The following is a 26,117-nucleotide window of genomic DNA, read 5'->3' as shown; positions in this document are numbered from 1 at the left end:
CATTATGATAACAAAATTAGATTGATGTTAACTTCCTTCTACCATCTATCTCTCTCCTCTCTCTCTTTGCTCTCTCCCTCTCTCTCACACACGCACGCACGCACACACACACACACACACACCCACACACAAAGATTGATGATCCTGTACTGAAAGAGATTAACAAGGAAATAAAAATTGCAGATATTAATTTTGTGCTGTTCTTGGACATCTCATAGTGTTCTAAGTGATTAGCCTGCAAGTAAGTGTCTTTCTGAAGATGAAAAATGTGTGGAAAAAAAACATATTTCCAAGCCAATGAAATTGCAACAGATTGAAGCTTTCTGAACATATATCTGTTTGGATTAGCAGTTTGGATCTTTGTCCTTGGTTTTATTACCAAAAACATGCAAGGTTTAAAGTATACTACTTGGAAGTTTAGTACAGGCAGATATTTTTCAGTTAGCACTTAAAAGAGAGGGGAAAATTTTGGATCTGTATGAAGATTCCATTAACGAAGGGCTATTTTGCTGGTGAGCCAGTTCTTAGATTCTGCTTCGTTGTGACAAGATGCTAGACTATGCACTATTTAACAATTTTCTTGGAAACGTAAGTTAAATTTATTATGTTCTATTTTCAGAGCGAGGTGTTGTTTGGGAGGAAACGATTATTCTTCTCCCAGACAATGTTCACTATGTGTTCCTTTCTGCAACTATCCCCAATGCACGTCAGTTTGCCGAATGGATATGCCACCTTCACAAGCAGGTAATTATGTATTATTTTGTATCTTTTAGTGCAGTAATGCTGAGGGAGAAACTGGAGTATTCTTGACATTAACTTGGACCCCTTGAAAATGGAGGCCTGTTGACTGTTGAAGAAGGAAGTTAATTGGTTAGAAAGTAGGAAACTGTAGGATGAAAGAGAGTATACCCTGGTGGGAAATGACAAGTGATGTACTAGGGTTTCAAAGCCAGACTTCAGTTGAAGAACTATATTTGGTTACAGATGTCACACCTCAGTAAGGATATATTGGCTTTGCAGCGGGCTCTGTGCTCATTCATCAGAATGACACTGGGCTTTAAAGGGTTAAGCTATGAAGACCGATTGCATAAACGTGATTTTTTGATCTAATTAAGGTCTTCAAAATAATAAAGGGATTCAGAGGGCTAATACTGAGAAGCTTGCCGCACGAGGAATCCAATACAAGGGGCATACTCTTAAAATTAGAGCCAAGCCATTCAGGATTGAAATTCAGAAGAATTTTTGCACATTAACTATGTTAGATATCTGAAATTCTCTCCCCCTGAAAAGTGGATGCTGTCTCTCAATTAATATTTTCAAGACTCAGATTGGCTGAACTTTATATCATGTAAGATTACCCAGGAATGTGAACGAAAGGCAGGTAAATGGAACTGAGGTACAGATTAGCATTGATCTAATCAAATGATGGAATAGATGCTGGGTTGAATTGACTATTTCTGGTCCTATGTATCCATCAATCTATACTAAATAACTATGCTTGCCAATATACAGGTTACTAAAACCACTAGAACTCAACGAAGGACTGAAACCTGAATTTTGCGTTTAAAAACACTTGTATATATTCTTAATTTTGAATGAAACATGCAGCTTAAGTTGTAAAAAAAACAAAAAACTGCGGAAGCTGGAAATCCAAAGCAAAAACAGAATTACCTGGAAAAACTCAGCAGGTCTGGCAGCATCGGCGGAGAAGAAAAGAGTTGATGTTTCGAGTCCTCATGACCCTTCAACAGAACTGAGTGAATATTAGGAGAGGGGTGAAATATAAGCTGGTTTAAGGTGGGGGTGGGTGGGGGGGGCGGGGTTTGGGGGGAGAGAAGTGGGGGGATGTGGTTGTAGGGACAAGCAAGCAGTGATAGGAGCAGATAATCAAAAGATGTCACAGACAAAGGAACAAAGAAGTGTTGAAGGTGGTGATATTATCTAAACGAATGTGCTAATTAGGAGCAGATAATCAAAAGATGTCACAAAGGAACAAAGAGGTGTTGAATGTGGTGATATTATCTAAATGAATGTGCTAATTAATGGCTTAATTAGCACATTTGTTTAATAATATCACCACCTTCAACAGCTCTTTGTTCCTTTGTCTGTGACATCTTTTGAATCTGCTCCTATCACTGCGTGCTTGTCCCTACAACCACACACACACACACACACACACACACACACACACACACACACACACACCCCCCCCCCCCCAACCTTAAACCAGCTTGTATTTCACCCCTCTCCTAATTTCACTCAGTTCTGTTGAAGGGTAATGAGGACTCGAAACGTCAACTCTTCTCCGCCGATGCTGTCAGACCTGCTGAGTTTTTCCAGGTAATTCTGTTTTTGTTTCTGCTTAAGTTGTAGTTTGGAAGGGCATACTAGGGGGTCATTGAAGACAGTGGGAAACGACTACATTTCCTGGCTCTACAGCATTATTGAAGGCAACACGAGCCCCTCTACACTTTCTGTTGCTCACCTCCCAAGACTTACTGAGGATGCAGCAGGTCGACAATACTAGACAAGCTGTTCACCTTGCCATTCTTCAGCTTGCCTCTGTCATCCTGAGTCCCAATCTGTTGAACCCCAAGTCCTTGTTTAAGTCCATGCAACCCATAGCTGGTACTGGCTCTCTTATCAAATTCTTCCAGGCTTTCAGAAGCAGAACTGGGGTGATTTGTTTCATATTCTGGTAGACTTGGCACCCTTAAGTGCAGGATACCATGAGCTCGATTAAACTCTTCTTAGCTCCATTTCTTGGCTGTATTCTGCCCAAGATTTATGATTCTTCTAACACTTAATTTTCAGTCTTCCCAAGTTCCACCTGACAAACAAATTGTTTAAATTCTATACCTGACTCATAGTAAGACACCCTGTCCTATCATCCCTGTCTCACCAACTTGAGTCCTTCTGGTAATGGTTTTTCCACTATTATGTTTGGTCAGGAACTCCACAATATCAACCCATTGACAGTGCTGTAACCATGCTATATGTCCAAATTCAGTATTACTCAAAATAGGCATCCATGAGGCGCTGTGGGCCATCTGCAGCTGCATAATTGTATATAACCACAATCTGTGGCCTCATGGCCCGGCATATCCCCTACTCTACCATCACCATCAAACCGGGGGATCAACCCTGGTTCAATGAAGAATGTAGGAGGGCATGCCAGGAGCAGCACCAGGCATGCCTCAAAATGGGATGTCAGCCTGGTGAAGGTACGACACTTGCATGCCAAACAATGGAAACAGCATGCGATAGAACTAAGCGATCCCACAACCAGTGGATCAGATCTAAGATCTGCAATCCTGTCACAACTGGTCGTGAATTGTAGTGGGCAATTAAAAAATTAGCTGTAGGAGGAGGCTCCACATACACCATCCTCAAGGATGAGGGAGCCCAGCACAACAGTGCAAAAGACAAGGTTGAAACATTTGTGTCCATCTTCAGCCAGAGGTGCTGAGTGAATCATCCATCTCGGCCTCCTCCTACGGTATACAATTATGCGGCTGCAGATGCCAGTCTTCGGCAAATTTTATTTACTCTACACGATGCCAAGCAATGGCTAAAGACATTGTACACTGCAAAAGCAATGGGGTCCTGACAGCATACCATGTGCAGTACTGAAGATTTGTACTCCAGAACTAGCCATGCCCCTAGCCAAGCTGTTCTAGTACAGCTGCAGTACTGGCATCTTCCCAACTATTTGGAAAATTGCCCAGGTATGTCCTGTCCACAAAAAGCAGGACAAATCCAATAAGGCCAATTACCACCCCATTCAGTCTAGTCTTGATCACCAATAATGTGATGGAAAGTGTTGCTGACAGTACTATCAAGCAACACTTATTTAGCAATAACCTCCCCACAGATGCTAAGTTCGGGTTCTGCCAGGGCCATTAATCTCTTGACCTCCTTCGTCCAAACATGGACAAAAGAGCTAAATTCAAAAGATGAGGTGATTGGCAGGGTAAACACTTTGTTTCTCCTGGCTGGGGAATCTAGAACATGTGGACACAGGCTCAGGATAAGGGGGCAATCATTTAGGATTGAGATGAGGAGAAATTCTTACCTAAAGTGTTGTGAATCTTTGCAATTCTCTACCCCAAAGAGTTGTGGATGCTCCATCTGAATATCTTCATGGTTGAGATAGATTTTTGGTGCCTTGGGGAATCAAGGATATGGTGTTATGGCACGGCTGATGGTAAATGCTGAGCTGCCCAAATCCAAGACGGAAATTTGGAAACAGCTGCGAAAATGGCTTTTACAATTTGTATAGTATGAGGAGGCGTTCTGAAATCAGGAAATGATGTCCCTGAGTACTTGTGATGATTTTATATTAAAGTAAACATTTATTAAAAGAATAAAGTAAAAAAAACAATTACACTTAAACACAAGAATGGCTTTAAACAGTAAACAGTAATTTAAAATAGTTCCATAAGATCTTAACTTAACTACCCTCAGAGCTAACCTTCCCCTTTTCTGTTCAGCAACTATCCTTATAGATTCTAAAATGTGTAGAATTCTAGAAATTTTTACCACACGGTGCCTTTTCCTTGTTGTGACCTCTGAGGTTGACAGCACCTCGTTCTCCCAGTCTGGCCTTGTTCACACTGTCTTCTGGGAGTTCTGCCCAGCTACCCTGCTGTCTCCTGGGAGATCTACCAGCTACCCTGCTGTCTTCTTTAAATGCATTCCTTCCCTTTGATCTCTTTATTGTCTTAACCAGTCTCTTAAGAAATGCTTTCTTCCCAAAATTGATTAAACTCGTTCCTTATCCCTAGCTCTTAACAAACTTACCCTACCTTTACCTTACTTACACCTTTTACAACCTGCATACACCCCCCTTTGAACTAAAACAACTCTGTTCAAAAACAGTCCTGTTATTGCTTTATGTAAAACTCTGATTGAAGTTCCTCTCGGTTCATTAACATATCAAAACCTCTTCTGATTATTGGTTTTAGACTTGTGCAGTCACTCAGACTCTTACTCCAATTACCCAAACCACCTGTCCTCCAGTACATAAGAAAAGTGACAGTGATATTAGCAGATGAAAGATGTTACAATTTCTTGTTTTGTTGACAATAGAGAGCAAACATGAAAGTAGAGTTGAAGCCGAAGATCAGCCACATTGAATGGCACATAGGCTCAATGAGCCATATGGTCTACTCCAGCTGCTTTTTCTTACGTTCTTAACTCTTCATGCTATGGCGTCTTTTGCATTCTCCCTCTTCTCTCAGCCTTCAGTCGCAGAACGTTCAATTGTTCTGTTCCCGCACACTTGAGCCCTTTGTTTAAGTCCGCTTCCTTGCCATCCCTCTCTCCTTCAAAAGGTCCTTTAAAAGCTATTTGTTTGATCATGCTGTCAGTCACATCCCGTGTGTATTTTCCCAACATTGCATTTTTGTCCCGATATGTGCATTAAGCTATTTTATCATGATACATCAAGCCAATGGCACAAAAACAGGCCATTTGCCTCAGCTATACCGGTGTTCATGCTCTACACCAATCTCCTCCCACCCCTCTTCACCTAACCCCAACAATATACTCTACCACACATTATACTACCAGATTTTCTGTTTGTCTTTTGATTAATCCAAACAGGAATACCGGTTTGTACTAAAAGTTTAAGGATCACAGTCTGAAGGCATTAACCTGTACAACGCACAATTCTGAAATGAGTTTTCCATGGATTCAATGCCTTGGAGTGATTACCACAAATGGCCTTTTGATAAATTCAAGTGGGAGAAACTGGCAGAGTTGTTTTTAGCTCCACTTCTTTCAAGGATTCAGTCAGGCCATGAAGAATGTGAGCTTAGAGGCAAGATTAGAACTGGGATCAATTTCATCATCCTGGAAGGAGGCAATTTAATCACCTTAATGTAATGCCTGATTTTGGTTCAGGGTTTTGCAGTGGAAATGTGAATTTTATTTAAACGTGTACTGTAACACAACTTACTTATTTTGGTTAATCCAAAAACGTGAACAGTTTTGTACCCCTGATTCCACTAGCTTATTTATAATGTTCCCTTATTCTCATACTTATCTGAATCTTTTCAAAACTTATAGTTACATTGCTTTCTCGAGCATAAGCAGCATGATTACTTTCAGGGATGCTTTGTACACTCAAATTCCTATTTTTGTTATTTCCTGATGGTTAATAATGTTATTGTTTGTGTTTATTGAAGTACAAGCCTTTTCTCCCACTAAATGTAGTTTAAAATAGTAAACAGATTTGTTTATTTTCAACTGGTTTCAGAATTGACAGGTCCAATAGAATCTGACAGTATTCTGCACACTAGGTGGCATCTTAGTTCACAAACCAGTAACTGATCAAGATTCCTTTTCCCGGCTTGTTTCATCACAATTTCTCAATGTTAAAACCATGCTCTCTGACATGAAGAAAATTAAAACATTTGGAATACTTCTAATAGAATAGCCCTGTCCTTCTGGCTGTAGAATTCAAGAAGATCTCAAGTAGGCATGTTTTCCCTCATCTCCTAACAAAATAGGATTCTAATTGGGAGCTGGATTCACACCTTCTTTTAGTTTTATCATAAAATTATGCAAAAATAACACAAAATAGGTCATTTGGTTCAAAACAGCCTATTAGTTTTTATCCTGTATCCATATATTCCCATAGATTCAACCATCTATGTAATCTATTAAATTTTGCATTTCTGAAATTGTAAGCTTAAAAAAAGTCTTCAATATTTTAGCAGTTTAAATTGTGTGCAATATTGTTGCAATATTGAATGTTATTGAAATGTATGACTTATAAACTAATTGCTGTATTTGAGGTGTATATTTGTGGTTAAATCCACATTTTGTAATTTATATTCAGCTTCTTAATCATAATTTTTGTTTTAGCCGTGCCATGTGATCTATACCGACTACAGACCGACACCGCTGCAGCATTATATTTTTCCAGCAGGAGGTGATGGATTGCACCTAGTAGTCGATGAAAATGTAAGTGAAGCAGAACTTTGAAATGCACTATATAGATTAATTAAATTTTGTTTGTATACTTTGTACCATGAATATTTAAATTCACAATATTAGATGGGTTATTTTTGCCAGAAAAGTGGCTAAGCAAGTGAAACTTCTGGGTGCTGGTCACCCTATTGACTCCAAGTCTGTTTGATAAAAGTTGCAGATGTGCCTGTGAATGCCTGAGCAGCCGTCTGCCTGTTTCCAGGGCAAAGGGAGAGACTATTGGAATTTATAAATCAAGTCCCACACCAGATGTAGGATCTTGGTTACGATTTTCAGCCATGTGGGTGGAGTATCCTTAGATGGATCACAGGAGGCCATGCAAAAAATAGGTGATAAGATGCATTTTAATTTTTCTGAGGTCATTGAACCTCAACTGTCATTCCATGCAAGGCCTTCTTTGCCTACCCCCATCCTCACCCCCTCACCAGCTGTCCCTGTTAAATGAGGCCCAAATTTATTAATAGCTTGGGCTTCGTGATGCTGACAGCAGGTAAATAGCATGCCACTCTGACATCTTCATGCTTGTTTCAAGCAGAAGTCCAAAATTGCTCCCATGGGGTGACATAGTTAACTGACTCCTGTGTAAATAAACTTGGAATGTTACTTGACCATTTGCTCATTTTTTAAACATGAACAATTAATTGGAGATTTTGTGATGCTTCACAATTTGTCCGTCAATTGTTTTGAAATCAGGCCTATGGTAGGAACTAGCTGTCCTTGCTTCGTGTAATAAATTGGTATGTTTGAGTCAGCCCTGCATTTTCTCAAATTTTAATTTATTTTCAAATATCCACAACTAGAAATATTGTCACTATCTGTTTTTAAATTAATGTTCAGGCACAGGCAACTAGATATTAAATCAAATTTGAGATAATTGTGAAATTTTAAAGAAAGATTTAACAGTGATACCCAATTTATTCCAGTACCATTTACAGATTATGGCCAGTTGGCTTTAACACTTAGTTTTAAACATTTTACTGGTACTTGTAATTTAGGCATTTTGCTGTGCATTTCTTTTGAAAAATATTGTGTTCTCAATTTTACCTAAAGTAGATAACCAGTTGAAGATTGGTCAGTATATTAATTTTAATAGATAAAAATGATAACCGCACGATCACTAATTTCAAAGTTGGGAGACAAACTTAGCTGGGAATAACTGGAATCCTGTTGCAGCTGATAGCTTAGAATGGGCAAAAAAATGTTGTGTCCCAGCTTGACAGAGGGAGCACTATTGGTTCACTGACCATTCCTTTGCATCAGAATTCCATTTTCCACAATTTATTCACTCATTCTAATTGTAAGTTTAATCAAATCAGCAAAAATGATTGTAAACAACAGCTCAAAGCTACCTTTGTAGTACCTGCAGCGATGACTACAATTTTTCTATTTTGGTTCAATTTCACTTGGTCCTTGAAGTGCTTTTTTTTACCTAAGTCATCAATTAACAAAAAGAAGCAAATGGAATTAGAAATGTTCGAGTGACTTATATAAATAAAATAATAAATCTGCTCTGCAATCTGATACTGCTGGAGTAATGGTAGGTTTGCATTTTAGAATGCTTAAGAGTGAAAATGTGACTGCAGCACTGAAACTTCATGCACTGCTTCTGGCAATGCAGCTGTTGCCTGGCATTCTGTCTTTTATACTGATTTGTTCAAATGCCAATATCGCTATAAAGTATTGTCCAAGCATGTATGTCCTCAAGCATGTGTGTTCCCAGAGTTAAATTAATCATGCAACTGTTTACATTATAGCTGTCTCTTGCTACTCAAGGCATTCCACCATAATAAATATGTATAGGTTTCGTCCACTCCAGCCCCTGCCTTGCATGGTGTTTAAGAGGTGTGTTAACTCATTTCGGAAAAATACATTTTTAAGGCCATTGAAAGCGGGAAACGAGGCAAGGCAGAGATGGCTAGTTGTAAGGAGACCTACTGAAGTAAATTATACCCAGAAGACAATCACAGCTTAACTCCAATTTCCCCTTAAAGTAAATTAGAATAGGGACTATTTCTAAAATAAATACAGAGATTCCTGGAAATACACAAACCGATCAGTCAGCATCTGTGAAGAGAAAAGTGAGGAAATTCATGTTTTTGGTGTGTAATCTTCATCAGAGGTGGAGCAGCTTAATTTTCATTTGCTGGTTTTGATCACAAAGCGCACAAATTTAGATATGCAAAATGACTTTGACCTTGGAAATTGGAAAATAATTTCTAGTATGACAAATGCAGAAAGATGATAGTACTTCTCTCCAACTTTATAGCCACTCTTGATTCTAATAAGTATTTACTTTGCAGAAAAATGCATCTTTTTTTTTGTATATCAAAGGGAGATTTTAGAGAAGATAACTTCAACACAGCCATGCAGGTACTGAGAGATGCCGGTGATCTTGCAAAGGGTGATCCAAAAGGGCGGAAAGGAGGAACAAAAGGTACTGAAAAAGTGATGTGTTTGTTTGCGGCAGCGTGCCTGATCATGCAACGAATTTAGGCATTGTATCTTCGTTAAGGTATTGTTTTAGCCGTTCTCCTGTTATTTCCCTGCACCATTTTTGCTGCAGCTTGAAATCTTTTTTCTATTTAATTTGCATCTTCTGTGATTTGTGATCCATATTTGAAGTGTTTTCTCTCCCTCCTTAGCTTATTTCAGGGATGAGAAACTTCTGCCCTTTGGCAGAATTCCAACTTTTTGATTATGGAATTTGAAATGTTTTTCCGACCTCTGCCTTGCACTCTCCTTAGTCCTTTGCTGGATTATGTACATGCGAAGTGAAGCAAGTTCACGTTCTGTTGTTAGTATGGGCTTCATCCTGTATTGCATGCACTAGCTGCATTGAATGCTGAAATATTGAAATGCTAAGGTCCCTTTGGTGATTTTATACAAACGTTTTGGCCCACTGTCTTGATGGTACTACAAGGTAAACAAAGGAAAACTACTGACTTAAAATCTAATAATTCTGCCCATTTGAAGTTGCCTGGAATATAACAAAATTACGAACAAGGAGCAGGAGTGGGCCACTCAACCCCTCGAACCTGCTCCGCCATTTAATAAGATCATGGCTGATCTGATAGTAACCTGAAATCTGCATCCCACCTACCACCGATAACCTATCACCCCTTGCTTACCTCTCCCTTAAAAATATTTAAAGACTCTGCTTCCACCACCTTTTTGGGGATAGAGTTCCAAAGACACTCAACCCTCTAAGAGAAAAAAATTCGCCTCACCTCTGTTTTAAATGGGTGACCCCTTATTTTTAAACAGGTATCCCCAGTTCTAGATTTTTTCATGAGCGGAAACATCCTCTCCACATCCACGCTGTCAAGACACCTCAGGATCTTATATGTTTCAATCAAGTCACCTCTTACTCTTCTAAACTCCAGTGGATACAAGTGCAGTCTGTCCAACCTTTCCTCATAAGACAACCCACCCATTCCAGGTATTAGTCTGGTAAACCCTCTCTGAACTGCTTCTAACACATTTACATCCATCCTTAAATAAGGTGACCAATACTGTACACAGTTCTCCAAATATGATCTCACTAGTGCCCAGTACAACTAAAACATAACCTCCATACTTTTGTATTCAATTTGCCTCATAAAAAATGATAACATTCCATTAGCTTTTCTAATTACTTGCTGTACCTGCATGCTAGCCTTTTGTGATTCATGCATAAGGACACCCAGATCTCTTTGCACCTCAGACCTCTGCAATCTCTCACCATTTAGGTAATATGCTTCTCTTTTATTCTTCCTGCCAAAAATGGACAATTTCACATTTTCCCATTATACTCCATTTGCCAGATCTTTGCCCACTCAATTAACTTATCCAAATCTGTTTGTAGCCTCCTTCTGTTCTCTTCACAACTTACTTTCCTACCTATCTTTGTGTATCAGCAAATTTGGCAACCATCCCTTCATGCAAGTCATTTATATTGTAATAAGTTGAGGTCCCAGCACTGATCCCTGCTGCACATCACTCATTACATCCTGCCAACCCGAAACAGACCCATTTGTGTCTACTCTCTGCTTCCTGTTAGTCAGCCAATCTTCTATCGTACGTTACCCCCACACCATGAGCTTTGATTTTCCTCAATAACCTTTGATGTGGCACTTTATCAAATGCTGACTGGAAATCTAAATACAGTGCATCCACCTGTTCCCCTGTATCCACAGCACATGTTACTTTCCCAAAGAACTCCAATAAGTTGGTTAAACATGATTTCCCATTCACAAAAACATGTTGACTTTGCCTGATGACCTTGAGCTTATCCAAGTGCCCTGCTATAACTTCTTTAATAATAGCTCCTAACATTTTCCCTACAACAGATGTTAAGCTAACTGGTCCGAGTTTCCTGCTTTCTGTCTCCCTCCCTTTTTGAATAATGCAGTTACATTTGCTATCCTCCAGTCTAATGGAGCCTTCCCCCAGTCTAGGGAGTTTTGGAAAATTAAAACCAATGTATCAACTATCTCACCAGACAATTATTTTAAGACCCTAGCATGAAGTCCATCAAGACCCAGGCTCTTGTCAGCTCGCAACTTCAACAATTTATTCAGTACCAATTCTCTGCTAACTGTAATTTTCCTGACCTCCTCCCTCACATCTATTTCCTGGTTTATAGCTGCTTCTGGGATGTTTCTTGTATCCTCTATAGTGAAAACTGATGCTAAATACCTGTTCAATTCATCTGCCCTCTCCTTGTTTTCCATTATCAATTCTTCAGACTCACTTTCTATAGGACCAAGGCTCACTTTATTAACTCGTTTCTTTTTTTAAATATTTATAAAAACTCTTACTATCTGTTTTTATATTTCTGGCTAGCTTCCCCTCATACTCTAATTTTTCCCTTCTTATTAGTCTTTTAGTCATTCTTTGCTTTTCCTTATATTCTGTCCAATCTTTTCAACTGCCACCTGTCTTTGCTCAATTATATGCTTTTTTACAAGTTTGATACTGTCTTTAACCTTTCAAGTTAACCATAGATGGTGTATCTGTCCCTTTGATATTTTCTGTGCATTCTGAAATATCCCCTGAAATATTAGCCATTGCATCTCTATTGACCTATCCCTTAACCAAATTTGCCAATTCACTTTATCCAGCTCAGCTTTCATGCCCTCATAATTGCCCTTATTTAAGTTTAAAAACTTAGTCACAGACCCACTCTTCTCTCCCTCAAACTGAATGTAAAATTCAGTATTATGGTCGCTGCTACCCAGGGGCGCCTTCACTATGAGAGCATTAATTAATCCCATCTCATTGTACACTACCAGGTCTAGTATAGCCTGCTCTCTGGTTGACCCCAGAACATGCTGTTCTAACAAACTATCCCAAAAACATTCAATGTACTCCTCGCCAAGACCATCTTTACCCATCTGACTTTTCCAGTCTTTTTGTAAATTAAAATCTCCCATGATTATCACCGTGCCTTTCTGACAAGCTCCAATTATTTCTTTCTTTATGCTCAACCCTACCATGTGGTTACTGTTAGGGGGCCTGTACACAACTTCCACAAGTGACTTCTTGCCTTTACCATTTCTTATCTCTACTCAAACTGTTTCCATACCCTGGCTTCCTGAACTTAAATTATCCCTATCAGTTGTACTAATACCATCATTAACTAATAGAGCCATCCCTCCACCTTTTCCTCGTTTCCTGTCACAGAATCACAGAATTGTTTCGGTGTAAAAGCAGGCCATTAGGCCCATCATGTCGACACAGGCTCTCTGAACATTTTAACTTAATGCCAATCTCCTGCTTTTTTCCCCTGTTAACTTGCATGTTGTTTCTATTTAAATAATTAACCAATGCCTCAATTGAACCTGCCTCCACCACACTTCCAGGCAACGCATTCCAAACCCTAACTACTCGCTGTTTGAAGAAGCTTTTTCTCACCTGTCCTTCCAAAATATCCTGTAACCTTCAGTATTCAGGTCCCAATCCTTGTCCTCCTGCACCATGCCTCCGTAATGGCTATCAAATCCTAATTATTTATTTCTAAATGCGCATTTGCATTTCACAGCATATCATTAAAAAGTGAGATCATTTTCTGTCCTCTCGGGCTGCGGTGACTTTGCCGCTTTGCATTACAATGTACATGATTCCTTGCCATAAAAAAATGTCAGATCTTTTTGTCTTTACTCACTCTCATCCCTGTTATTTGAGAAGAAATAATTGCACCAATTGCTGTTGGGTGAATTGAGGTTGAGAGTGGACATTTCCATAAAATCATACAGCTTTGAAGCATGCACGAATGTCATTTGCCTCATTGCACTTGCGCTGTCTTCTTGAAAGATCTTCCTGCATAACCATTTTTTTTTACCCCAATAATTTTTAAAATTGAATTATTTTACAATATTTATCAAACTCTTTCTTTAAAAGTTATTTTCTACTCTGCTTTCAGTGATAATTGCACTGGGATATCCCCTTAACCAGCTGCATTAAAAAAAACTCTAATGTGACTTTCAGCGACTATCTCGATTTTAAAAATAAGTCATTGACTAGTGAGAATATTTTTCTTTTCCTCCATTTGCACTATCAAACGTCTCTCAATTTTCTGCACCCATATCAGATCTTTTCACAATTGCTATTTGAATCAAAACAGCCCCAGTTTCTCCATTCATTCCTCTAAATGCAAGACACACGTGCTCTTATCTCGGTGTGAGTAGAATGTGCATGTAATGATGTACTGGTATAATCCAGCAAAAGCATTCGCTATTCAGTAAAACTTAGATTTTGTAGTGGAACATTTAAATGTAAGACCAGTAGAGATAGCATAATCCAAGTTTATAGATCTCAAAAATGAACGTTGCTGAATTTCAGTGAAAAGTGGTGCATCAGTTGTCTCTTCATTTCCATTTTACTATGAGGCCAGACAGAATATTACTGAATAATGTATAATTGTTTCAAAAAATACAGTTCTTGCTCTTAGATTGCTGAAATGCCTATACATGTTCAAAAGTCCCCTAATTATAGATATTTGTTACGATTGTTGGCAGCAGTCTGGCATTTGTGTGCCACTGATTGCTTCTGAATCCTGTACAATTTATTTGCAAAATTGATAGTCAGTGAAGGTTTGTTTGTATTCTATGAATTATATTTTTAACAGGGCCTCTAATAACTGCTGAGAAAATCAAACTAATTGTTTAGAAAAATAGACGTTACATGATGAGCGAAGTGTTCATTTGCTTGAACTCCATTCCACTATTTTTGAAATTGATTAATATTTGATGAGGTGTATTCAAAGATGACCAATGGGCTTCTTGCCCATGCTAAAAAACGGTGCCTACTTCATTATACAGTGCTAACCTTTTAGATCATCTTCATTTTTCATGAACTATTGAGCAAATATTGCTAATCATTTACAACCTTGGTTCAAACATGGACAAAAGAGCTGAACCCCCGAGGGAGGTGCGAGTGATTTGACACCAAAGCAGCATTTGACTAAGTGTGGCATCAAGGAGTCTGAGCAAATCTGGAGTCAATGGGAACCAGGGGGAAAACTCCACTGGTTGGAGTCATACCTAGCACAAAGGACGATGGTTGTGGTTGTTGAAGGTCAGTCATCTCAGCTTCAGGACATCACTGCAGGAGTTCTTCAGATTAGTGTCCTCGGCCCAACCATCTTCAGCTGCTTCATCAATGACCTTCCTTCCATCATAAGGTCAGAAGTGGGGATGTCGCTGATGATTGCACAATGGTTCACCACCATTCGTGACTACTCACATACTGAAGCAGTCCCTGTCCAAATGCAGCAAGGCCTGGACAAGATCCAACTTGACAAGTGGCAAGTAATATTCGCGCCACACAAGTGCCAGGCGATGACCATCTCCAACAAGAGACAATCTAACCATCGCCCCTTGACATTCAATGGCATTGCCATCACTGAATACTCCACTATAAACATCCTAGGGATTACCATTGACCAAAAACTGAATTGGACTAGCCATATGAATATGCTGGCTATAAGAGCAGGTTGGAAGCTAGGAACCCTGTGACAAGTAACAGACCTCCTGACTACCCAAAGGTGTCCACCATCTACAAGACACAAGTCAGGATGAGTACAGCTCCCACAAAATTCAAGAAGCTCAACACCGTCCAGGACAAAGCAGCCTGCTTGATTAGCATCACATCCACAAACATTCACTCCCTCCACCCCGACACACAGTAACAGCAGTGTGCACCATCCACAAGATGCACTGCAGGAATTCACCTAGGTTCCTTAGCCAGCACCTTCCAAATCCGCAACCACTACCACCTAAAAGGACAAGGGCAGCAGGTAGATGAGAATATCACCATCTGGAAATACCCCTCCAAGTCACTCACCATCCTGTCTTGGAAATATATCATCGTTCCTTCATTGCCTCTGGGTCAAAACCCTGGAACTCCCTTCCTAACAGCACTGTGGGTGTACCTACACCACATGGACTGCAGCGGTTCAAGAAGGCAGCTCACCGCCGCCTTCTCAGGGGCAGCTAGAGATGGGCAATAAATGCTGGCCCAGCCACTGAAGCCTACTTCCCATGAATTAATAAAAAATAAACTTGTCATCAACATAGGTGTCAATTACAAAGGCGCTAGCTATTTTGAGCCATTATTGAGCATACTTAGCAACTATTTAAAGGCCAGTTTTTTAAAAATGTGCCTGCATTCAATTAGTATTTTCTTTGCACTGTAAGTGAGCAAATATTAGAATCACAGAGTAGCGAGTAGAATGAACACATTGTAGCAGAGTTTGAACTGATATCATGTTAAACATATCAGCAGATGGAAACTGCCTAAAGTTTCCACTGTCTCCCTTGGTTGTTAACAGCTCGAACAACTGCTTGAAGCTGCCTGAGGTCTTCACATTGTTAACTACTGGCGGCAGTTGGAAAGGAGACTTTGGGAAGTTTAAGTCAACCGATAGATTTAATGTGGGATCAGTAAGGAAAATCCTAGACCTATCAGGGATGTGGTAACAGAGCACCTGGAAAATCACCGTGCTCTTTGGCAAAGTCAGCATGGTTTTGTGAAAAGGAAATTGTGTTTCCGACAAATTTATTAGACATTTCTGAGGGTGTAGCTGGCAGGGTGGATAAGGGAGATGTATATATAGCCTTTCAGAAGGCAGTCAGTAAGGTGTCTGTTAAGAGGTTGTTGCATGATATTGGGCATGATATGTTCGCATAGTTTGAGAATCCATTAGAGGACACAAAACAGAGGGTAGGAATAATACGTCACTTTTTGGGTACCAGGGTATAACCAGTGAATTGCTGCAGGAATCAGTGCTTGAGCCTCAGATATTTACAACCTTTATCAATGAATAGGATGAGGGAACCAAGTGTAAGCTGTCTATGATTTTTGACTATACAAAGCTGGGTGGGGGCGTTATTTGTGAAGAGGATGCTAAAAGGCTGCAATGGGATACATAGACTGTCTAAATGATTGGACATGAAGGTATCAGATAGAATTTAATGGGAAGGAAATGTGAAATTATCAATTTTAGTAAGAGGCTGATTAAGTTGGCATCCTGGGCAATTTAGGTGCCTGTGTACTGAAATCACAAAATTAACATGCAGGTACAACCAACACTAAGAAAGGCAAAACAAAAACAGAATTACCTTGAAAAACTCAGCAGGTCTAGCAGCATCGGCGGAGAAGAAAAGAGTTGATGTTTCAAGTCCTCATGACCCTTCAACAGAACTGATTGAATATTAGGAAAGGGGTGAAATATAAGCTGGTTTAAGGTGGGGTGGGGGGAAAGAAGTGGTGGGGTGGTGGTGGTTGTAGGGATAAGCAAGCAGTGATAGGAGCAGATAATCAAAAGATGTCACAAAGGAACATAATTGTTGAAGGTGGTGATATTATCTAAACGAATGTGCTAATTAAGAATGGATGGCAGGACATACAAGATACAGCTCTAGTGGGGGTGAGGTGGAAAGAGTAGCAGGGCATAAAAGATTTAAAAATAATGGCTTAAAAATAACAAGTTCTGTCGAAGGGTCATGAGGACTCGAAACGTCAACTCTTTTCTTCTCCGCCGATGCTGCCAGACCTGCTGAGTTTTTCCAGGTAATTCTGTTTTTGTTTTAAAAATAATGGAAATAGGTGGGAAAAGAAAAATCTATATAAATTATTGGAAAAAACAAAAGGAAGGGGGAAGAAACGGAAAGGGGGAGGGGATGGAGGAGGGAGTTAAAGATCTGAAGTTGTTGAATTCAATATTCAGTCCGGAAGGTTGTAAAGTGCCTAGCCGGAAGATGAGGTGCTGTTCCTCCAGTTTGCGTTGGGCTTCACTGGAACAATGCAGCAAGCCAAGGACAGACATGTGGGCAAGAGAGCAGGGTGGAGTGTTAAAATGGCAAGTGACAGGGAGGTTTGGGTCTTTCTTGCGTACAGACCGCAGGTGTTCTGCAAAGCGGTCGCCCAGTTTACATTTGGTCTCTCCAATGTAGAAGAGACCGCATTGGGAGCAACGAATGCAGTAGACTAAGTTGGGGGAAATGCAAGTGAAATGCTGCTTCACTTGAAAGGAATGTTTGAGCCCTTGGACGGTGAGGAGAGAGGAAGTGAAGGGGCAGGTGTTGCATCTTTTGTGTGGGCATGGGGTGGTGCCATAGGTAGGGGTTGAGGAGTAGGGGGTGATGGAGGAGTGGACCAGGTGTCCCGGAGGGAACGACCCTTACGGAGTGCCGCCGGGGGTGTGAAGGGAAGATGTGTTTGGTGGTGGCATCATGCTGGAGTTGGCGGAAATGGTGGAGGATGATCCTTTGAATGCGGAGGCTGGTGGGGTGATAAGTGAGGACATGGGGGACCCTATCATGTTTCTGAGAGGGAGAAGAAGGTGTGAGGGTGGATGCGCGGGAGATGGGCCGGACACGGTTGAGGGCCCTGTCAACCACCGTGGATGGAAAACCTTGGTTAAGGAAGAAGGAGGACATGTCAGAGGAACTGTTGTTGAAGGTAGCGTCATCAGAACAGATGCGACGGAGGTGAAGGAACTGAGAGAATGGGATGGAGTCATTACAGGAAGTGGGGTGTCAGGAGCTGTAGTCGAGGTAGCTGTGGGAGTCGGTAGGCTTGTAATGAATATTGGTGGACAGTCTATCACCAGAAAATGAGACAGAGAGGTCAAGGAAGGGAAGGGAAGTGTCAGAGATGGACCATGTGAAAATGATGGAGGGGTGGAGATTGGAAGCAAGCTTAATACATTTTTCCAAGTCCTGACGAGAGCATGAAGCAGCACCGAAATAATCATCGATGTACCGGAGAAAGAGTTGTGGGGTGGGGCCGGAGTAGGACTGGAACAAGGAATGTTCCACATACCCCAAAAAGAGACAGGCATAGCTGGGGCCCATGCGGGTACCCATAGCCACACCTTTTATTTGGAGGAAGTGAGAGGAGTTAAAGGAGAAATTGTTCAGTGTGAGAACAAGTTTAGCCAGACGGAGGAGAGTAGTGGTGGATGGGGATTGTTCGGGCCTCTGTTCGAGGAAGAAGCTAAGGGCCCTCAGACCATCCTGGTGGGGGATGGAGGTGTAGAGGGACTGGACGTCCATGGTGAAGAGGAAGCGGTTGCGGCCAGGGAATTGGAAATTGTTGATGTGACGTAAGGTGTCAGACGAATCATGGATGTAGGTGGGAAGGGACTGGATAAGGGGAGAGAGAAGGGAGTCAAGATAACGAGAAATGAGTTCTGTGGGGCAGGAACTGGCTGACACGATTGGTCTACCGGGACAGTTCTGTTTGTGGATTTTGGGTAGGAGGTAGCAGCAGGCCATCTGAGGTTGGGCGACTGTCAGGTTGGAAGCTGTGGGAGGAAGATCTCCAGAGGAGATGAGGTCAGTGACAGTCCTGGAAACATCCATTCTTGCCATCCATTCTTAATTAGCACATTCGTTTAGATACTATCACCACCTTCAACACTTCTTTGTTCCTTTGTCTGTGACATCTTTTGATTATCTGCTCCTATCACTGCTTGCTTGTCCCTACAACCACCACCACCCCTCCCCCCAACCTTAAACCAGCTTATATTTCACCCCTTTCCTAATATTCAGTCAGTTCTGTTGAAGGATCATGAGGACTCAAAACATCAACACTTTTCTTCTCTGCCAATGCTGCCAGACCTGCTGAGTTTTTCCAGGTAATTCTGTTTTTGTTTTGGATTTCCAGCATCTGCAGTTTTTTGTTTTCAACTAAGAAAGGCAAATAGTATGTTAGTGTTTAATGCAAAGGAATTGGAGGGTAAGAGTTAAGAAATCTTGCTACAGTTATATACAGCTTTGGTGAGAGAACACCTAGAGTATAGCATACAGTCTTGGTCATCTTACCTGAGGAAGGACACACAGCCATAGAGGGAGTGCAATGAAGCTCCTGGGATAAAACGTTGATCCCATGAATAGGCCTATATTCTCTGTAGTTCAGAAGAATGAGAGGGGAATCGCATTGAAATGTATAAAGTTCTTAGAGCGCTTAACTGCACAGAGAGATGCTGTTTCCCCCAACTGGAGAATCTAATATTAGGGGGGTCATATTCTCAGGATGAGGGGTCAGCCATTGATGACAGATGAGAAATTTTTTCTTGCAGAGGGCCGTGAATCTTTGGAATTCTCTATTCCAGGGGATTGTAGATGATCAGTTATAGAATATATTCAAGACCAAGAATTATGAATTTTTGGACATTAAGGGATCAATCAATGGATTTGGGGATAGCATGGGAAAATGAAGTTTATTTAAGTTTAATTATGATCTTGTTGAATGGTGGAGCAGTACAGCCTACTCCTATTATGTTCTTAGTTCAATCTCTGCAGTGTCTTGTTTCAATTCAGATGGGTTTACCGGCTCCAAATATAGCAGGGAAATAATGTTAAGCATAATTGTGCCTACTATGTGCAGTTGGGACTGTATTACAAAATTCATTAGGCATTTGAAATATTTCAAGGCTTCAGTAATGCTACATAAATGCAGACATTGAAGGAAAACACTGCCTTGATAAGTTTCTGGTATTTAAAAAAAATCAGATTCTTTTAATGCTATACCCAATCATATAGTGAACATTTTGACAAAGTAAATGCAGTGTTGTGATTTGTGTGGAACAAAATTCCTTACACGAGGAATTCTTTACTTCTTTGATCCCAGCTGTCAAATACTTTGTCAGAATGCAATATTCTTTTTCCTGTTGCAGATGCTTTTCACCCCATGACCCCAAAGGGAGTAAAGATAAGTCCAGCAACTACAGGCCAGTCAGTTTAACTTTGCTGGTGAGGAAGCTTCTTGAAACAGAAATTTGCAGCAAAATTAATACTCACTTGGGCAAATGTGAGTTAATTAAGGAAAGCCAGCATAGATATGCTAAGGGAAAATCATGTTCAACTAACCTGGTGGAGTTTTTTGAAATGGTAACAGAGAGCGTTGATGAGGGCAATGCTATTGGTGTGGTGTATATGGACTTCCAAAAGGCATTTGATACAGTGTTGCACAAAGGACTTTTGAACAAAGTTATAGCTCATGGAATAAAAGGGACAGTAGCAATATGGATATCAAATTGGCTGTGTAACAGAAAACAGAGAGTAGTGGTTAATGGATGTTTTTAGGACTAGAGGAATGTTTGCAGTGGAGTTCCCCAGGCATCAGTGTTGGGACCCATGCTTTTCCTGATATACATTAATGATCTAGACCTTGGAGCATAGGACACAATTTCAGAATTTGTGGATGATATGAAACTTGGAAACATTGTGAACTATGAGGAGCATAGTGTAGAATTTCAAAATGACAGACAGTGGTGGAATGGGCAGACAAGTGGAGTGACAGATGAAATTCAATGCAGAAAAATGTTCATTCTGATTGGAAGAGCATGAAGAGGCAATATAAAATAAAAGGTACAATTTTAAAGGTGGGTGCATGAGCAAAGGGACCTGGGTATATATGTGCATAAGTCATTGAAGGTGGCAGGACAGATTGAGAGAGTGGTTAATAAAGCATACAATATCCTAGGCTTTATTAATAGGGTCATAGAGTACAAAAGCAGGGAGGTTACATTAAACTTGTATGAAACACTGATTCGGCCTTAATTGAATTATTGTATCCGGTTCTGGGCACCACACTTTAGGAAAGAAGTGAAGGCATTGGAGAGAGTGTAGAAAAGATTCACAAGAATGGTTCCAAGGATGAGGAACTACGGTTCTGCAGTTAGATTGGAGAAGTTGGGACTGTTCTCCTTAGAGAGGAGAAGACTGAGAGGAGATTTGATAGAGGTGTTCAAACACATGAAGGGTCTGGACAGAGTAGATGGGGATAAACTATTCCCATTGGTGAAAGGATGGAGAATGAGAGGAGGCAGATTTAAGGTACAAAACAAGTTTGACCAACCTTTTCACTTTGGGGGCCACATTCCATTTTTTCTCACTCCAAGAGGCTGATGAGCAAATTTCAGAAAGAAGGTTTGGCACGACATTAAGATGAATTTCAAAAAAAGTTTAGCTATGAAGAAAAGCAACTCACTGAGCAAAAATAAAGCAATGTCAAAGCAATAAATTGTTACTTTTTTTTTTAAAAAAACAGTAATTAATAAAAATGGCTATTCGATTGTGTTGGGGGACAATGTGTGTATCCAGCTCATTCCATACTCGGTGTGTTCAGTCATTCACCATCACCCACTGTGTGAGTGGGTGTGAGTATGTGTTGGTGTGTTGTGGTGAGTGAGAAACCTAAAACTAGGAGTGAATCAGACATACACTTGCGTACACTCACTCTTTTTCTTTTTCTCTCTCTCTCTCTCTCTCTCTCACTCACTCACTCTCTCTGTCTCTCTCTCACACACACACTTTCTCCCTCTCTCACAGACACACACATAAAAACAAACCAGCCTCCCCTGCCCCCCAGACCCCGCAGCCAGCATCCCACCTCCGGACCCCACAGCCAGCGTCCCACCCCAAGTCGCTGCAGCCAGCATCTCTCTCTCTCTTTCTCTCCGCCCCCCCGAAAGCCTGTTTCTCCCCAGCACAATCACTGCCGCCAGTGTTCATTGCTCCTCCATTCATACCCTTTCTCTCTCCCACATTTGCTGATAGGCTCACTACTGAGCCCAGCAGTAAATGCATGAGAGGAACGGCCTGTGATTGGAGGAGCAGTTCCTTTCAGAATCTTCCACTCCACTTACCATCTTAGTGGCATGTTGAGAACTGTCTCTGCGGGCCAGGATAGAAGGGCTTTGCGGATAATGGGTTCGATAAGCCTGGTACAAAAGAAACAATGGAGACATGAGGAACTTTTAAATGCAATGAGTGGTTTGGATCCGGAAGCACTACCTGAGAGTGTGGTGGAGGCAGGTTCAATCGAGGCAGTTAAGGGGGAATTTGATTATTATCTGAAAAGGAAGAATATGTAGGATTATGGAGAGAAGGTGGGGGAGTGCCATTAGGTGAATTGCTCATTCAGAGAGCTAGCACAGACATGATGGACTCCTGCGCTGTAACTATTCTGTGATGACCAAATTAGACTTACGAATAAACGCCAAAACATTAGCTTAAGACTGATGTTAATTACTTGATGGTGCAAAATTGGAAACATTTTGCATTATGCATCTGATATTAGTAACCAGCACTCCTATGCTGGGCACAGTATAAACCATCTGAAAAATAAACTGACCCTTAAATCTAACTCCAATTGCTGGATAAAATTTTCTCATGAAATAAATTAAGAATAGAAATGATAGGAGTAAGCCCTACAACCCCTTAGACTCTGCTCCACCATTTGTAAAATAATGGTTGATCCTTGCCCTCAGCTCCACTTATCCATCTGATCCCCATATCCATCAATCCTCTTCAGAGTCCAAAAATCTATTAGTCTTAGCCTGAAATGTATTTAATGATTAAGCATCCACACCTCTCTGAGCTGGAGAATTCTAAAGATTTGCAAACCTCTTGGTGAAGAAATTTCTCCTCATCTCAGTCCGAAATAGATGTCCTCTTATCCTGAAACTGCCCCTATTTCTAGACTCTCCAGCCAGGGAAACAGCCTCTCAGCATTTACCCTGTCAAGCCCTCTTAGAATCTTAACTGTTTCATGGGATCACTTCTCATCCTGCTAAAATCCAGAGAGTAAAGGCTAATTCTACTCAATCTCTTCTCATAGAACTATCCCTTCATCCCAGGAATCAGTATGGTGAACTTTCATTGCACCCCCTCTAAGTTAACTATATCTTTTCTGAGGTATGGTGCCCAAAACAGTGCATAGTGGCTCACTAAAGCCCTGCACATTTGCACCAAGACGTTCTTCCACTAGTGCTGCACCCTCTTGCAAAAAAGGCAATCTACCATTTGCCTTCCTAATTGCTTGTTGTACCAACATGTTAACTTTGTGTTTCTTATACAAGGATACCCATGTCTCCCTGAATACCAATATTCAATAGTTTCTCACCATTTAGTAAATATTCAGTTTTTCTATTCTTCCTAAAAAAGTGACTAATTTCACATTTCCCCACATTATATTACATTTGAGACATCTCAACTTAGTTCTGAGTTTGTGTGGCCCAACGTCATAAAGCTGTTCCTGCTAAATTGGCAATCTTGCTTGGGAAGGCTCGTGAGAGAAATGGGAAAATGACTCATTGATGCAAAAGGGTTTTTTGGAGGCTGCTGCAGACTTGCATTGTTCGAACTTTACCCTGCATTAAGTCATGCCACACCTGACCTGGGGATCTCCAGTACTTGGCACGAACATCCTTCACCTTGATCAGAAAATTCAGAGGAGAAAACAAAAAAAGTAATTGACGGAATGGTAGTCACAATTACCAAATCAGCTTGTAAAGACCTCTGATAAGCTTACCAAATTGGGAATATTTTTCATATATTTACCAGAACATGTCTTTCAAATTAATTTCTATGTTTGAAGCCAATATTCCACAGATTCAAGAGTTGCATTTGCAAGAGTAATTGCAAAAAGTCCTTGTGCTAAGTCAGTGTCATTTCTATCAATGAATTAGAATCTCCTGAGTTAGAGTCAGTCATAAAATGTGTTTGTAGGTGCAAGTGAAGGGAAGGTTTAATCAAGCAATCATTTTAAATGCGGTGACCTTTTTTTATAGCCAAACGCCATGTCTATGTTGCTGCAGAGGAAATATCATTCTCCATTAATAACATTTTGTTTCCTGGAATAAGGTTTATGGTTAGTATAGGGAAAATGTTGGATTACGTGTTTTGTTCTGAATTCATGAGCTGTAACTGTAACATTATTTATATTGTATGACTTATTTTAGTGCATTGAACTTTTATTTAACTACATTGATGCATGTAAAATGCTGTTATTCTGACTTGTAGGACCATCAAATGTATTCAAAATTGTAAAGATGATCATGGAAAGGAATTTTCAGCCTGTTATCATCTTCAGCTTCAGCAAAAAAGACTGTGAAGCATATGCTCTGCAGATGTCTAAACTGGACTTCAATACAGGTAGGAGTACTTGCAAGATTAAACATCTTAATTCCACAGTAATGCTAAACATCATTCAAAGAAATGGTGTAAGAGAGAAAATTCTCATCCATTTTTCTTATTTAATAGAGCCGACTGGCATATTGTTAAATGTTAACATTTATTTTACAAAGCTCACTGAATAACTTGTGAGCAGCATGAGTCCATGTGCAGTTCCTATTTGAAGGTATCCTTTTACTAATGAATCTCCAATGGCCTCATGGTCAGCTGGAAGCATTTTATGTAGTTGTTGTTCTAACAGACTCAGCGTTAACAGCAATACTAGACCAAGTAGGAATAGCAGGTGTTTTTGTCATATTAGTTTCTTAGATTTGCTGTTATGTCTTCTTGTTCCCAGAGGTTTGAAATATTCACACTTTGATTCAAAATGCTGGAGCTTCATCGAGTGTTATTTTTTACAGCTCTCTTCACTTGCACATCTTTCTCTCTGTCCATTATGCTTTCTTTTGTTGCTGTTTCACTGCATCAACCATGCTATCATTTATTTAACTGAAGGCTAATGTTTGGGTAGTAAATGTCTTCATCTGTCTACTTGTGGCTTTGTGTGTTCTAGCAGTTTCTATAGCCTGTGATATTGTGAGCTTGTCCTTTCCAATCAAATCTTTTTGTACTTCAGGGTGTCCAGGTAATACTAGATGGAAAGAAGGAGTTTATAATATTGTAAATATAGCAGCAACTCTGTTTAAGAGTGTTTTAGAAACCAGCAGAGGGCAACCAAAAAATTCCTAAAAGGGAAAAAAAAATTGAGAGTAAATTAGCCAGGATGTAAAAGCAGACTGCAGGAGCTTTTATAAATATATAAAAAGGAAAGTGGGTAAAATAAACGTTGGCCCCATAGATGTAGTGACAGGAGAAGTTACCATGGTGAACGAGGAAATAGCAGAGGCATTGAACAAATATTTTGTGTTTGTCTTCACAGTAGAAGACACAAATTATGTACCAGAACTAGAGGGTAACCTAGGGGCTAATAAGAGTGAGGAACTTAAAGTAATTAGTATCAACAAATTATTGGAAAAACCTTAGGGGCTAAAAACCAAAAATTCCAGATTATTGATCTGAGTGTTCTAAAAGAGGTAGCTGCAGACATAGTTGATACGTTGGTTATAATTTTCCAAAATTCCCCAGATTCTGGAACGGTTCTGGTGGATTGGAAATTAGAAGATGTAACATTGCTATTCAAGAAAGGAGGGAGAGAGAAAGCAGAAACTACAGGCCAATTAGCCTGACATAGTTATTGGGAGAATGCTGGAATCTCTTATTAAGGAAGTGTTAACAATGCATTTGAAAATCACAGTATGATCAGGCAGAGTCAGCATGTTTTTACGAAAGGGAAATCATGTTTGACCAATGCATTGAGTTTTTTAATGATGTAACTGGTAGGACAGATAGAGCCAGTCGATGTCATATACTTGGATTTCCAAAAGGCATTTGATAATGTGCACACAAAAGGCTAATATGCAAGATAAAGATGCATGGAGTTGGAGGTAATGTATTTGCATGGATAGTGAATTTGTTAACAGACAGGAAGCTAAGTGTAGGGTTAAATGGGGCATTTTCAAGTTGGCAGACTGTGACTGGCGGAGGGCTGCAAAGATCGGTGCTGTGGCCTCAGCTATTTACAGTCTATGTTAATGATTGAGATGAAGAGAC

General features: G+C 40.3%; 1 protein-coding gene across 1 annotated transcript in view; it reads left to right on the top strand.

The window, feature by feature from the left end:
* mtrex (Mtr4 exosome RNA helicase) overlaps positions 1 to 26,117 on the top strand; it is a 163,301-nt gene that overhangs the window by 33,055 nt on the left and 104,129 nt on the right. Inside the window, exons 8-11 of the mRNA XM_041193483.1 lie at positions 620 to 744; positions 6,874 to 6,972; positions 9,331 to 9,433; positions 24,297 to 24,428. Of these exons, the coding sequence (XP_041049417.1) occupies positions 620 to 744; positions 6,874 to 6,972; positions 9,331 to 9,433; positions 24,297 to 24,428 (459 nt within the window). The remainder of the gene's footprint in view (positions 1 to 619; positions 745 to 6,873; positions 6,973 to 9,330; positions 9,434 to 24,296; positions 24,429 to 26,117) is intronic.

Source organism: Carcharodon carcharias, chromosome 1 (assembly GCF_017639515.1).
Source record: "Carcharodon carcharias isolate sCarCar2 chromosome 1, sCarCar2.pri, whole genome shotgun sequence".
Taxonomy (NCBI): Eukaryota; Metazoa; Chordata; class Chondrichthyes; order Lamniformes; family Lamnidae; genus Carcharodon; species Carcharodon carcharias.
This window is presented reverse-complemented; position numbering and strand designations above follow the sequence as displayed.